This window comes from Balaenoptera acutorostrata, chromosome 18, assembly GCF_949987535.1.
Source record: "Balaenoptera acutorostrata chromosome 18, mBalAcu1.1, whole genome shotgun sequence".
NCBI classification, from domain to species: Eukaryota; Metazoa; Chordata; class Mammalia; order Artiodactyla; family Balaenopteridae; genus Balaenoptera; species Balaenoptera acutorostrata.
The window spans coordinates 55,211,774-55,226,455 of record NC_080081.1 but is presented as its reverse complement, the minus strand read 5'-3'; the positions used below and the strand labels follow the sequence as shown (position 1 = coordinate 55,226,455).

General features: G+C 37.9%; 1 protein-coding gene across 1 annotated transcript in view; it reads left to right on the top strand.

Annotated features, from left to right (window-relative positions):
• SUGT1 (SGT1 homolog, MIS12 kinetochore complex assembly cochaperone) overlaps positions 1-14,682 on the top strand; it is a 45,009-nt gene that overhangs the window by 17,151 nt on the left and 13,176 nt on the right. The window contains exon 11 of the mRNA XM_007186776.3: positions 13,080-13,170. Within this exon, the coding sequence (XP_007186838.1) occupies positions 13,080-13,170 (91 nt within the window). The remainder of the gene's footprint in view (positions 1-13,079; positions 13,171-14,682) is intronic.

The following is a 14,682-nucleotide window of genomic DNA, read 5'->3' as shown; positions in this document are numbered from 1 at the left end:
AAATAGTGCTGCAGTGAACGTTGTGGTACACGTCTCGTTTTGAATTATGGTTTTCTCAGGGTATATGCCCAGTAGTGGGATTGCTGGGTCATATGGTAGTTCTGTTTTTAGTTTTTTAAGGAACCTCCATACTGTTCTCCATAGTAGCTGTATCAATTTACATTCCCACAAGCAGTGCAAGAGGGTTCCCTTTTCTCCACACCCTCTCCAGCATTTGTTGTTTGTAGGTTTTCTGATGATGCCCATTCTGACCAGTGTGAGGTGATACTTCATTGTAGTTTTGATTTGCATTTCTCTGTTAATTAGTGATGTTGAGCATCTTTTCATGTGCCTCTGTATGTCTGTATGTTTTCTTTGGAGAAATGTCTGTTTAGGTCTTCTGCCCTTTTTTTTTAATATATAAATTTAATTACATTATTTATTTATTTTTGGCTGCATTGGGTCTTTGTTGCTGCGTGCAGCCTTTTTCTGGTTGTGGCGAGAGGGGGCTACTCTTCACTGCAGTGCACGTGCTTCTCGTTGTGGTGGCTTCTCTTCTTGCGGAGCACAGGCTCTAGGTGCACAGGCTTCGGTAGTTGTGTGGCACATAGGCTTAGTTGCTGCGTGGCATGTGGGATCTTCCCGGATCAGGGCTCGAACCCACGTCCCCTGCATTGGCAGGTGGATTCTTAACCAGAGCACCAGCAGGGAAGCCCTTCTGCCCATTTTTTTAGTGGGTTTGTTTTTTTAATATTGAGCTGCATGAGCTGTTTATATACTGTAGAGACTAATCATTTGTCCGTTGATTCGTTTGCAAATATTTTCTCCCATCCTGAGGGTTGTCTTTTCGTTTTGTTTATGGTTTCCTTTGCTGTGCAAAAGCTTTGAAGTTTCGTTAGGTCCCATTTGTTTATTTTTGTTTTTATTACCATTACTCTAAGATGTGGGTCAAAAAAGATCTTGCTGTGATTTATGTGAAAGTGTTTTTCCTATGTTTTCCTCTAAGAGTTTTATAGTGTCTGGTCTTACATTTAGGTCTTTAATCCATTTTGAGTTTATTTTTGTGTATGGTTTTAGGGAATGTTCTAATTTCATTCTTTTACATGTAGCTATCCAGTTTTCCCAGCACCACTTATTGAAGAGACTGTCTTTTCTCCATTGTATATCCTTGCCTCCTTTGTTATAGTTTAGTTCACCACAGGTGGGTGGGTTTATCTCTGGGCTTTCTATCCTGTTCCATTGATCTATATTTCTGTTTTTGTGCCAGTACCATACTGTCTTGATTACTGTAGCTTTGTAGTATAGTCTGAAGTCGGAGTCTGATTCATCCAGCTCCGTTTTTTCCCCTCAAGACTGCTTTGGCTATTTGGGGTCTTTTGTGTCTCCATACAAATTTTAAGATTTTTTGTTCTAGTTCTGTAAAAAATGCCATTGGTAATTTGATAGGGATTGCATTGAATCTGTAGATTGCTTTGGGTAGTATAGTCATTTTCACAATATTGATTCTTCTAATCCAAGAACATGGAATATCTCTCCATCTGTTGGTATCATCTTTAATTTCTTTCAACAGTGTCTTATAGTTTTCTGCATACAGGTCTTTTGTCTCCCTAGGTAGGTTTGTTCCTAGGTATTTTATTCTTTTTGTTGCAATGGTAAATGGGAATGTTTCCTTAATTTCTCTTTCAGATTTTTCATCATTAGTGTATAGGAATGCAAGAGATTTCTGTGCATTAATTTTGTATCCTGCAACTTTATCAAATTCATTGATTAGCTCTAGTAGTTTTCTGGTGGCATCTTTAGGATTCTCTATGTATAGTATCATGTCATCTGCAAACAATGACAGTTTTACTTCTTCTTTTCCAATTTGTATTCCTTTTATTTCTTTTTCTTCTCTGATTGCTGTGGCTAGGAATTCCAAAACTATGTTGAATAATAGTGGCAAGAGGGGACATCCTTGTCTTGTTCCTGATCTTAGAGGAAATGCTTTCAGTTTTTCACCATTGAGAATGATGTTTGCTGTGTGTTTGTCATATATGGCCTTTATTATGTTGAGGTAGGCTCCCTCTATGCCCACTTTCTGGAGAGTTTTTATCATAAATGGGTGTTGAATTTTGTCAAAAGCTTTTTCTGCATTTATTGAGATGATCATCTGGTTTTCATTCTTCAGTTTGTTAATATGGTGTATTAATTTGCCTATACTGAAGAATCCTTGCATCCGTGGGATAAGTCCCACTTGATCATGGTGTATGATCCTTTTAATGTGTTGTTAGATTCTGTTTGCTAGTATTTTGTTGAGGATTTTTGCTTCTGTATTCATCAGTGATATTGGTCTGTAATTTTCTTTTTTTGTAGTATCTTTGTCTGGTTTTGGTATCAGGGTGATGGTGGCCTCAAAGAATGAGTTTGGGAGTGTTCCTTCCTCTGCAACTTTTTGGAAGAGTTTGAGAAGGATGGGTGTTAGCTCGTCTCTAAATGTTTGATAGAATTCACCTGTGAAGCCATCTGGTCCTGGACTTATGTTTGTTGGAAGATTTTTAATCACAGTTTCAATTTCATTACTTGTGATTGGTCTGTTCATATTTTCTATTTCTTCCTGGTTCAGTCTTAGAAAGTTATACCTTTCTAAGAATTTGTCCATTTCTTCCAAGTTGTCCATTTTATTGGCCTAGAGTTGCTTGTAGTAGTCTCCTATGATGCTTTGTGTTTCTGTGGTGTCCATTGTAACTTCTTTTTCATTTCTAATTTTTATTGATTTGAGTCTTCTCCCTCTTTTTCTTGATGAGTCTGGCTAAAAGTTTCTCAATTTTGTTTATCTCCTCAAAGAACCAACTTTTAGTTTTATTGATCTTTGCTGTTGTTTTGTTTCTATTTCATTTATTTCTGCTCTGATCTTTATGATTTTTTTTAAACATCTTTATTGAAGTATAATTGCCTTACAATGGTGTGTTAGCTTCTGCTTTATAACAAAGTGAATCAGTTATACATATACAATATGTTCCCATTTCTCTTCCCTCTTGCTTTTATGATTTTTTGCTTCTACTAACTTTGGGTTTTGTTTGTTCTTCTTTCTCTAGTTCCTTTAGGTGTAAGTTTAGATTGTTTATTTGAGGTTTTTCTTGTTTCTGGAGGTAGGATTGTATTGCTATATACTTCCCTCTTAGAACTGCTTTTGCTGCATCCCATAGGTTTTGGATTGTCTTGTTTTCACTGTCATTTGTCTGTAGGTATTTTTTGATTTCCTCAGTGATCTCTTGGTTATTTAGTAACGTATGGTTTAGCCTCCATGTGTTTGTGTTTTTTACCTTTTTTTCTTTGTAATTGATTACTAATCTCATAGCGTTGTGGTCAGAAAAGATGCTTGATATGATTTCAGTTGTCTTAAATTTACCGAGGCTTGATTTGTGACCCAGGATGTGGTCTATCCTGGAGAATGTTCCGTGCGCACTTGAGAAGAAAGTGTAATCTGCTGTTCTCGGATAGAATGTCCTATAAACACCAATTAAATCTGTCTGGTCTATTGTGTCACTTAAAGCTTGTGTTTCCTTATTAATTTTCTGTCTGGATTTTCTGTCCATTGGTGTAAGTGAGGTGTTAAGTTCCCCCACTATTATTGTGTTACTGTCAGTTTTCTCTTTTATAGCTGTTAGCATTTGCCTTATGTATTGAGGTGCTCCTTTGTTGGGTACATATATATTTATAATTGTTATATCTTCTTTTTGGATTAATCCCTTAATCATTAGGTAGTGGCCTTTCTTGTCTCTTGTAACATTCTTTATTTTAAAGTCTATTTTATCTGATATGAGTATTGCTACTCCAGCTTTCTTTTGATTTCCATTTGCATGGAATATCTTTTTCCATCCTCTCACTTTCAGTCTGTATATGTCCCTAGGTCTGAAGTGGGTCTCTTGTAGACAGCATATATGTGGGTCTTGTGTTTGTATCCTTTCAGCAAGCCTGTGTCTTTTGGTTGGAGCATTTAATCCATTCTTGTTTAAGGTAATTATCGATATATATGTTCCTGTTACCACGTTTTTAATTGTTTTGAGTTTTTTTAATTAATTAATTTATTTATTTATTTATCTCTATGGCTGTGTTGGGTCCTCGCCCCTGTGCGAGGGCCCTCCCCGGCTGCGGCAAGTGGGGGCCACTCTTCACCGCGGTGCGCGGGCCTCTCACCATCGCGGCCTCCCGTTGCGGAGCATGGGCCCCAGACGCGCAGGCTCAGCAGTTGTGGCTCACGGGCCCACTTGCTCCGCGGCATGTGGGATCCTCCCAGACCAGGGCTCAAACCCGCGTCCCCCGCACTGGCAGGCAGACCCTCAACCACCGCGCCACCAGGGAAGCCCTGTTTTGAGTTTTTTTGTGTAGGTTCTTTTCTTCTGTTGTGTTTCCCATTTAGAGAAGTTCCTTTAGCATTTGTTGTAGAGCTGGTTTGGTGGTGCTGGATTCTCTTAGCTTCTCCTTGTCTGTAAAGCTTTTGGTTGTCTGAATGAGATCCTTGCCAGGTAGAGTAATCTTGGTTGTAGGTTCTTCCTTTTCATCACTTTAAATATATTGTTCCACTCCCTTCTGGCTTGTAGATTTTCTGCTGAGAAATCAGGTGTTAACCTTATGGGAGCTCCCTTGTATGTTATTTGTCGTTTTTCCCTTGTTGCTTTTAATTTTTCTTTGTCTTTAATTTTTGTCATTTCGACTACTATATGTCTTGACCTTTTTCTCCTTGGGTTTATCCTGCCTGGGACTCTCTGAGCTTCCTGGACTTGGGTGGCTATTTCCTTTCCTATGTTAGGGAGTTTTCAACTGTAATCTCTTCAAATATTTTCCTGGGTCCTTTGTCTCTCTCTTCTCCTTCTGAGACCCCTATAATGTGGATTTTGGTGCATTTAATGTTGTCCCAGAGGTCTCTTAGGCTGTCTTCATCTCTTTTCATTCTTTTTTCTTTATTCTGTTCAGCGGCAGTGAATTCCATCATTCCGTCTTCCAGGTCACTTATCCATTCTACTGCCTCAGTTATTCTGCTATTGGTTCCTTCTAGTGTATTTTTCATTTCAGTTATTGTAGTGTTCGTCTCTGTTTGTGTGTTCTTTAATTCTTCTAGGTGTTTGTTCTTTAACTCTTTGGGATCTTTGTTAAACATTTCTTGCATCTTCTCCATCTTTGCCTCCATTCTTTTTCCGAGGTCCTGTATCATCTTCACTGTCGTTATTCTGAATTCTTTTTCTGGAAGGTTGCCTATCTCCATTTCATTTAGTAGTTTTTCTGGGGTTTAATTTTGTTCCTTCATCTGGTGCATAGTCCTCTGCCTTTTTATTTTGTCTCTCTTTCTGTGAATATGGTTTTCATTCCACAGGCTGCAGGATTGTAGTTCTTTTTGCTTCTGCTGTCTGCCCTGTGGTGGATGAGGCTATCTAAGAGGCTTGTGCAAGCTTCCTGATGGGAGGGACTGGTGGTGGGTAGAGCTGGGTGTTACTTTGGTGGGCAGAGCTCAGTAAAACTTTAATCCGCTTGTCTGCTGATCGGTGATGCTGGGTTCTTCCCTGTTGGTTGTTTGACCTGAGGTGACCCAGCACTGGAGCCTACCTGGCTCTTTGGTGGGGCTAATGGCAGACTCCAGGAGGGTTCACCAAGGAGTACTTCCCAGAACTTCTGCTGCCAGTGTCCTTGTCCCCATGGTGAGTCACATCTGCCCCCTGCCTCTGCCGGAGACCCTCCAATACTAGCAGGTAGATCTGGTTCAGTCTCCTATGGGGTCACTGCTCCTTCCCCTGGGTCCTGGTGGGCACACTACTTTGTGTGCGCCCTCCAAGAGTGGAGTCTGTGTTTCCCCCAGTCCTGTCAGCGTCCTGCAATCAAATCCCGGTAGCCTTCAAAGTGTGATTCTCTAGGAATTCCTCCTCCCGTTGCTGGACCCCCAGGTTGGGACGCCTGACATGGGGCTCAGAACCTTCACTCCAGTGGGTGGACTTCTGTGGTATAAGTGTTCTTCAGTTTGTGAGTCACCCACCCAGTGGTTATGGAATTTGATTTTATTATGATTGTGCCCCTCCTACTGTCTCATTGCATCTTCTCCTTTGTCTTTGGTTGTGGGGTATCTTTTTTGGTGAGTTCCAGTGTCTTCCTGTCGATGATTGTTCAGCAGTTAGTTGTGATTACGGTGCTCTCGTAAGAGGAATTCGCAAGACACAATTCTTGTCTTTTTTTTTTCTTTTCCTTTGTGCTTCCTCTAGTTTCACTTGTTCACAGGGTGCTTCATGCAGAGGCCTCACACCCAGCAGTTCACATCAGTGACTAGTGAGAAATGGCTGATCTGACACCTCAGCTTGGCGGGCTGGCAAACTGAATAATTTTTAAATATAAGTATGTTTCATTTGCTAAATTAGGCAACCCTAGCCCTATGCACTGTTTGTAGTGAGTCGGTGGTCAGCAATTGTTCAGAGAATGAATTTACATTGGATTCTGATGTTGGCCTTATGAAGTTGGCAGGGTGTAGTAAGTATTTTCCTTCTTAGTTTTACAGGTTAAAAGAAATTGAGGTTCATGGACTTAAAATGCCTTCCCCAAGTTCACAAGTTACTAAATTGTTCAGCGTGACCCAGGAAAAATACTTATACTTCTGTAAAGCAGTTGCTTCTTTTCATAGGTTTTTCTAAGTCTGGACTAAAGAATTTTTATTTGTAGAATGTATTCTGGAGGATGATTATTTTTATTGTCCTAACCCAAAGTAATATATATTACTTTGTTAAACTACCAGTTTTTAAGCTGTGTTTTATGGGAAACAAATGGAAAGAATTGTACTTAATTATATCTTAATGGAAATGATGAAATTTTTGAATCTTTTTTATACAGCAGAGGGAGACAGTGTTAAAATACTGAAAATCTTTCTTTGGGTTACTGAGTCTTATTTAGTGATGACACTAAAAGGGAAAAATAGTAATTTGCTTTTCATACGTTTGCAGGTGTCTTGAATCATTTATGTGGTTGGAGAAAAGGGTGCATTTTGCTTGGGAAAATATGCCTGAAATTAGAGATTCTGTAAAATCTGTGGTTTAAAAGGGCTATTTCTTTGCCTTTTGAGAATCCTGTTTTCTTTCTCACCTTCAAATAAATATGCATGTTGTATATTTATGTATAACCATTGGTTAAATGTTATTAATTCAAACAAAATATAATTTACAATGAAAAGAGGAAGAGGTAGTATCCTTAAGATACTGAAATAGCATTTCTTAACTAAATTTTTTTTTTTTGGAGGGGGGGGCCACACTGCTCAGCTTGCAGGATCTTAATTCCCTGACCAGGGATTGAACCTGGGCCCTGGCAGTGAAAGCGCTGAGTCCTAACCACTGGACTGCTGGGGAATTTCCTTAATTAAATGTTTTACAGTGTAATATGTAATATGTTTTTCTGAGTCAGAATTCATATTTTTTTAGTACCTTTGATAGTTATTTCTACGTTGTACTGAATACCAGCTTACATATCTGCCTATTAATCAATTTTTTTATTAAACTGTAATGGTTCTTTTATTTCATTTTGTTAATATCATGACTATTCTCTTATCACAATCACAGGATTATAACTTCAGTAACAGCTATGCTGTGAAATATTCATTTTAAAGATTAATATTCACTCCCTGTAAGAAAAAATTAGTATTCTCAGAATCCTTTGGAGTAAATTTGCCCTTGTAGAAATGTTCTTGTGTTCCTATTTTTAGTCAAAGTAATTTTTTGTATTATATCAATATGAAATATGAAGGCTTTTAACTGAAATTGTGGGAAATAAAAATGTGTGTCTTAGAGACAAATAGCCCCCTTCTGCCTTCTTAACCCACTAACATTTGAGAAGTTTTAAAATTCCTTTTCTTGATATTCATAGAAGAATCTCAATTATGCTATAATGGGGTTGGAGGTGTCCCGGCAGGATACTACTGCTTTTTTAAACACACAGATGTGTGTGGGGTTTTGGATTATTGTTTTGTTATGCCTTTTTGATATGATCATGGTAATAGGGTTTTTTGTTGTTGTTGTTGTTGTTTGTTTTTTTAAATAACTTTAGCTGCTGATATCCACAAATTATAGAGCTGCCTTTTCTATTAATGTATATACATGTATTTTCAAAAGAAAAGGATTTTACTGTCCATACTGTCTGTAGATGTCTTGTTAAACTTATTCATTATGGGTATTTTTTTTTATGCCCTTAGATGTTTTACAGCAAAGTATTTCATGATAGGCATTTACCGTAGCTTATTTAGCCAATGCCATGTTGTTTGACCTTTGGAGAATTACAGTAGGTAACTGTTTTGATTGCTGTGTATTATCCCATGTAATCCTCACAGTTTTGCATGGTGTAGGTATTGTTATTATCTTTTTACAGGTATGGAAACTGAACCTAGAGATGTAAAATAATTTGCCCAGATTTTCAGCTAATTGTAACAATGATGAAGATATTCATAATAGCATTCAGTTGTTATTTGCCAGACACAATGCTATATTGTTTTCATACGTGGTTTTATTTAATCCTCAAAAGAATCCTAAGTGAGGTGGACCCTATTAATCCCATTTTACAAGGGAAACTGAGGCTCAGTGAGATTAGTCATACATCCAGCAAGTGGCACCTATTTGTGACTCTTTTGGAATTACACAACTGACTGTTTTTGACTTGTCCTCAACCTCTGCTTATTTCTGAGGAAATAAAATAAGTAAAACTTCTAGCAGAAAAAGACACTTCCAGCAGGTTACTCTATTTATTGGCTCTCTCATCTCTAAAATATAGGTGATTTTCTCCTCTCACTTTCTGTTAAGTGAGATGATGTATATGAAGCACTAGTACATGGGGTATGTAATAAGTGCTCAATAAATATTACTGCTATTATTATTTAATACTGATGATTTAGATTTTTATTCAGGTTGTAAAAGCAATAAATGCATATCATAGAAAATTTGGAAAAATATAAGTGAGCTGAGAATGTAATCACTCAGTCTCATTACTGATGACATTTTGGCATACTTCCTTCCAGATAATTAGATATTTCCCAAAACTTAGGTCTGTCACTACAGATGATGGATGCTGGAATTTTTTGTTTATGGGAATGTGTCTTCTGATTGATTTCTTCAAGAAGAATAGAGGTGGTGGTCTTATGCTTACAGTAGGTACTCAGTAAATACTTGAACTGAGCTTCTAGAACTTTGGAGAAGTTTGTTCAGTTCCTCTTCATTCATTACCATCTTTTGCATTAAAAACAATTATAAAATGATTTGAGTGTAAAAATAAAGACAGTAGATGTGCAGTCTGGCCTCAGGGAAGACTGAGCTATTCTAATATTGGACAGAGGGTTGTGATACAGCAATTAAATGTGCAAAGAGCTGAGCAAGGGAATACTGGAAAAGCTGCATTCTAGAGATCAGGAAACACTTATTTATTGACTGCAGGCTTGAAACAGATGGTTCTCAAAAGTTTGCCTGAAAAAAAAGTTTACCAGTAAACTGCACAGCCCTCTAGTCTCTGGGAAAGATTCCTTCACCGTCAATTTGTAGTAGTAAGTGGGAGGTCACTTACCTCTTTTTAAGGAGGTAGTGTCTGGATGCCATGACCCTTTAGAAGTATGGCTTTTCTTTAAACCTGAAGTTCCATTCATTGGAAAAAATTAAACTGCTGTGCAAAGGAGGCCTTAGAAGTGGGTGGTAGTACACATAATATTGAAAACTGACAACCCAACAGAGGAGGGATTCTTAGTAGTTTGTGAATACTGCTTTGGGATATTACGGCACGTTGAAAGCCTTCCCTGTGCATATGAGAGCAACATTCAAGCAAACCACCAAAGGTTTTTTTGTTTTGTTTTGTTTTTTTTAATTGGAGTACAGTTGCTTTACAAAGCTGTGTTCGTTTCTACTGTACAGCAAAATGAATCAGCTATACATATTCATATATCCCTTCGTTTTTGGATTTCCTTCCCATTTAGGTCACCACAGAGCACTGAGTAGAGTTCTCTGTGCTATACAGTAGGTTCTCATTAGTTATAAACGACCAAAGTTTTAAGTTAACTTTTAAATTATTTTTGACTTAAATAAAAATAGAATGGCCGATTGATGGTCCCAATAAAAATATCTGAAATTGTACTGGTGGTAATTTGAGAAGTATCTGTCAGAATCATTTTTAAAAGCATATATAAGCATTAAAAGTGAAGTAGGTGTAAAAAGGAATTCATAGAATATTAGTCTCCCCCTTTTACCTTTTAAAAAAGCTGTTTTAAGTGGTTTATTATGTACACCTCTTTTAATGAATGGATTAAGTATAATTTCAAGTTCAGGTCAGCATGTCTCAGTTGAAACAGGTTGTGACTTAGGGCTTTGGCTTTATAAAGGCCTCTTTGTTCATAATGCACAATTATTTAGGTTATAGAGGCTTTCAGAGATGTGAGTGCCCTTCATGTGAAACAAGGGACTTTTTATAGACGGTGCTTAGCTCAGGAACACGTGTGAATATAGGGTGCCCCGTGGCTGAGGTTAGTTAAGGATAGTGTTGATGTACACGCTGTTTGTGAGGTCTTCATTTCTGGATGAGTAGAAAATTAAAGGAGCAAGATGCAGTTTTAAATTTTAGTATAATATTAATAGTCCTTTTCAGTAACTATTTCTGTGTCATTGCCAACTGTTGGATTTCTGACCCTTTTTGATAAATATCCCAGCAGTGACAGCTTAAAATAATCAGAGTACTTTCACTTAATACTGTGTATGAGAAGATATTGATAGTATTTTACTTTATAAATGTTAATCATAGTTCATTTTAGGGAATTCTGGAGATCCTTTTAAATGTTTGATTTTATTTATGTAGAACTTAAACATGTAAATTACATTAAAAATGCTAATTGTTTTGCCCCTTTTCTAGTGAGATTTGTTTCCTGTTATTCTCATGAAAACATTTTTTGTTACATTTCTCTGCACCTTAAGAAAATACCCTTCCAATTCCATCACTTCATATCTGACTGAAAATATTGGCAGATTTCTTTTAGTGTTTTGTTAAAGTATTTTAAAATGCACATTTTAAGGATTCTCCCCCTAAATGCTGTTGGTAGAAAGATTACCAGTAATTGTTAATTTAAATGATTCATCTTCCCCAAAGGGGTCAAAGTACCAAAGTGTGACACAGTAGGCTTTTCTTTTTTTAAAGTCTGTCTTCTGGGTGTTTTTCTACTTAACAAAAGTAGTAATTCTTTTCTTAGAAGAAGCATTAGAATATAAAATTCTAATTTGATTCTTAAACTATTTGCATAATAATTATAACTGTGTTTACCAGCACTGTAAGTGCTTATTTTTGCTAGGCTAAAAATGAGGGCGAGAGCATTATTTGAATAAGGAAAGCATAAGGTAAGTGCTATGTGAGTGTACCTTAGGGTTAAGGGTAGATTCTAAGGGACCAGCCTTGATTAGAGAGTTAAAAATGCTTTTAGGATGCTTTTAACATTTCATTTTAGTAAACGGCCTTAGTTTAGCCTTCAGAAGCTCCTCATAGTCTGTCTTACACCTTTTTTTCCATCTGTATTTTTCACTGCTCTAACACAAATACTGCTGCCTGATGCAGTGTGTCCTTTCACACCTCACGGCTTCAGTTTTATGCAATTCCCTTTGCCTCTGGAGACCTAACCTTTCCACCATTGCAAATGCTCCTACCCCTCACAGCCCTTCAAGGTGCCCCGAAACCTTTCCTATTCACAGCCAGGTGTGATCTCTCCTGAGCTTTTAGAACATTTAGTTGCCTTTTGAGTAACTTTTTTTCAAGTATTTCACACACTACTGAATGGTTAAGGATAATGCCTTTAGTATTTAAAAAATCCCTCACATTCCTGAAGACTATTTCTTGGTCACAGTAGGTGTTTGATGATTATTGAACGAATGATTGTAAAAATGTTAGCATAACTTGTGTTATCAAACCAGGTCCATTTACCCAGTGCATAGCAGGCCAAACACTGGGACACGGGGTTTGCAAAAGAGAAAGGGTTTGTTTGTGAGGCAGCTGAATGAGGAGATGGGAGAACAAATCTTGTATCTGCCTCACCAGAGGTGAGGGGCTTGGGATATTTATGGGATAAAGAAGCAAGGTGGTCTGAGGTGTGGGAAACGATGATGAAGTGAGGTCATCGGTGTTCTGTGTAGGCATATCTGAGTTACGTGCTTCTTCACGGGATGCATGTTCAGAAAATGGCGTTAGCATGATTTGAGGGTGAAGATTTTTTGCCCTCTGATGTCAAAAGGTCATCCATGAGATACTCGAGATGGCCCAGTTGAGTGGTCAGTGGTCTTGACTGGTTTGAACTGGGCAAGAGTAGCTCCATGTTCCTGGAAAACAGTTACCATTACTATAATGCCCCATATATCAGAGGTGTTTTATATAGGGGATGGTTAAAGGAGTCTTGTGATATGTTGTTCAGGCTACATGGAACTTGGAGGGTATGCAATTTGCAAGAACAATTAAAGTGAGCTTAATCAGTGAAGGCAGGTTACAGGATGTTATTTATCAAGCAAGTTATAGTTTAAGGGATCTAACTGAGGACTGCCCTCAGTTTCACTTGTATCATTTTTATACAAAGGAATGAATTTCTCTACTCTAAAACAGGTTAATGTACATGCAAATATAGTAATTCCTTTAGAACATGGTTTCGCAGTGGTGGGCACTGTTAACATTTGGGGCTGGATAATTCTTTGTCATGGGAGTTGCCCTGCATATTGTAGGATGTGTAGTAGTACCCCTGGTCACTCCTCACTCCCACCTCAGTTGTGATGACCCAACAGTGTCTCCAGACATTGCCAGATTTCCCCTGGGGACAAAATTACCCCTGGTTGACAACACTGCTTTAGAAGAAGAAAAGCATATGGATTTCAAGACTCTTAATTGTAGTTTATAGTGTGTATGTATATTGTTTTTGAAGGGTGGTTTTTAAGTAGAAACAAAATAAATGTTTCAAGTTTTTCGAATTTAACTTTGTATAGTTTAAGGAAACTGTTCGAGGACACTATTCTTATAAAACATTGATAAGTTAAAGAAATTGCATTTTTTTCACTGTTTTGTGTATTTTACATTGAATAATAGATTTTATTTGGTGTTTCCTCCAGATTGAAATTAAAATGAAAAAGCCAGAGGCTGTGAGATGGGAAAAGCTAGAGGGGCAAGGAGATGTGCCTAACCCCAGACGGTTCATAACAGGTTTGTTTTCTGGCCTTGATGAGCTTTAAATTCATATTGTGTTATATAGTTGAAATTAAATAGTAATGAGTATTCTTTCTACTTTCATTATTTATGTTTCCCAAGATACGATACATTGAATATAAGGAGATTGCTCTGTAATGAAAACAGAGTATTTCTTATGATGGTTCTAACTTCTTAAACTCCATAAGAATACAGATAAATGGCAGCAAAAGCCCAGAGGGAATTGGGATTTATTGTTTATCATGTCAGTTTGTGACGTCAGTTGGGGGTTGTTTGCTTTTGTGTGTTGGCCTTTCCTATTTTTTCTTTCTGTGTTTTATGTGAATTAGTAGTTTACTCTGCTGATGTATTTCCTCCTCTTCTCCCCTCTTATTTATTCCTTTCTGTTTCTTCTAATTATGTCAACTCTAATTTCCTGGAATTTCAGGGCTTCACAGTGAAAAGTATCTAGCCCATTTCTCTCTCTCTCTCTGTCTATGTCTCTCTGTCTGTCTCTCTCTGTCTCTCATTTTTTGGCTGTGCTGGGTCTTCGTTGTGGTGTGCGGGCTTCTCTAGTTGTGTGGTTCAGTAGTTGTAGCACACAGACTTAGTTGTGCCATGTGGGATCTTGGTTCCCCAACCAGGGATCAAACAGGCCCCCAGCATTGGGAGCGCCGAGTCTTAACCACTGGACCACCAAAGAAGTTTCCCATTTCAGTGTATTTCTCTCTCTTTTTTTAATAAATTTATTTTTGGCTGTGTTGGGTCTTCATTGCTGTGCGTGGACTTTCTCCAGTTGTGGCGAGCAGGGGCACTCTTCGTTGTGGTGCACGGGCTTCTCGTTGCGGCGGCGGCTTCTCGTGTTGTGGAGCACGGGCTTCAGTAGTTGTGGCTCGCGGGCTCTAGAGCGCAGGCTCAGTAGCTGTGGCGCACGGGCTTAGTTGCTCCACAGCATGTGGGATCTTCCCAGACCGGAGATCGAACCTGTGTCCCCTGCATTGGCAGGCAGATTCTTAACCATTGCACCACCAGGGAAGTCCCTCAGTATATTTCTAAGAGGTGGAGGCAAACAGCTAATGAAGGCCTAAGGCAAGCTTAGGGATAGAGTAGAAAACTAAGGTTGATTGCTTACCCTTTAAGGGGCAAACTACTTTATGTTGTGGTCAATTCTGAGCATAGGCAATAGGCACATAGGTAATTTTCTAATGGAATGATTAATCTGTATGACACACTTAGAACTACAGTCTAAGACTATTCTATGGCAATGGCCTCATTAATGAATGGAGAGAAATTTCCTTTGATTAGAGATAATGTTCTGATTTGATGACTGAAAAGAGGTAACTCTAAGTTTCAGCTACTTTTAGATTTTTCACTGCTTTCTTCTATAACAGAAAATATAAGTTCCTTGTGGCACTTTGTAGAAGACACTAAGTTAGCCAACAGATCATTCATTTTTTTTTTTTTTAATTATTTAAGGTTGGGGAATTGATGAGTGGTTTTCCTTTTTTTTTTTTTTTAATTTATTTTTAT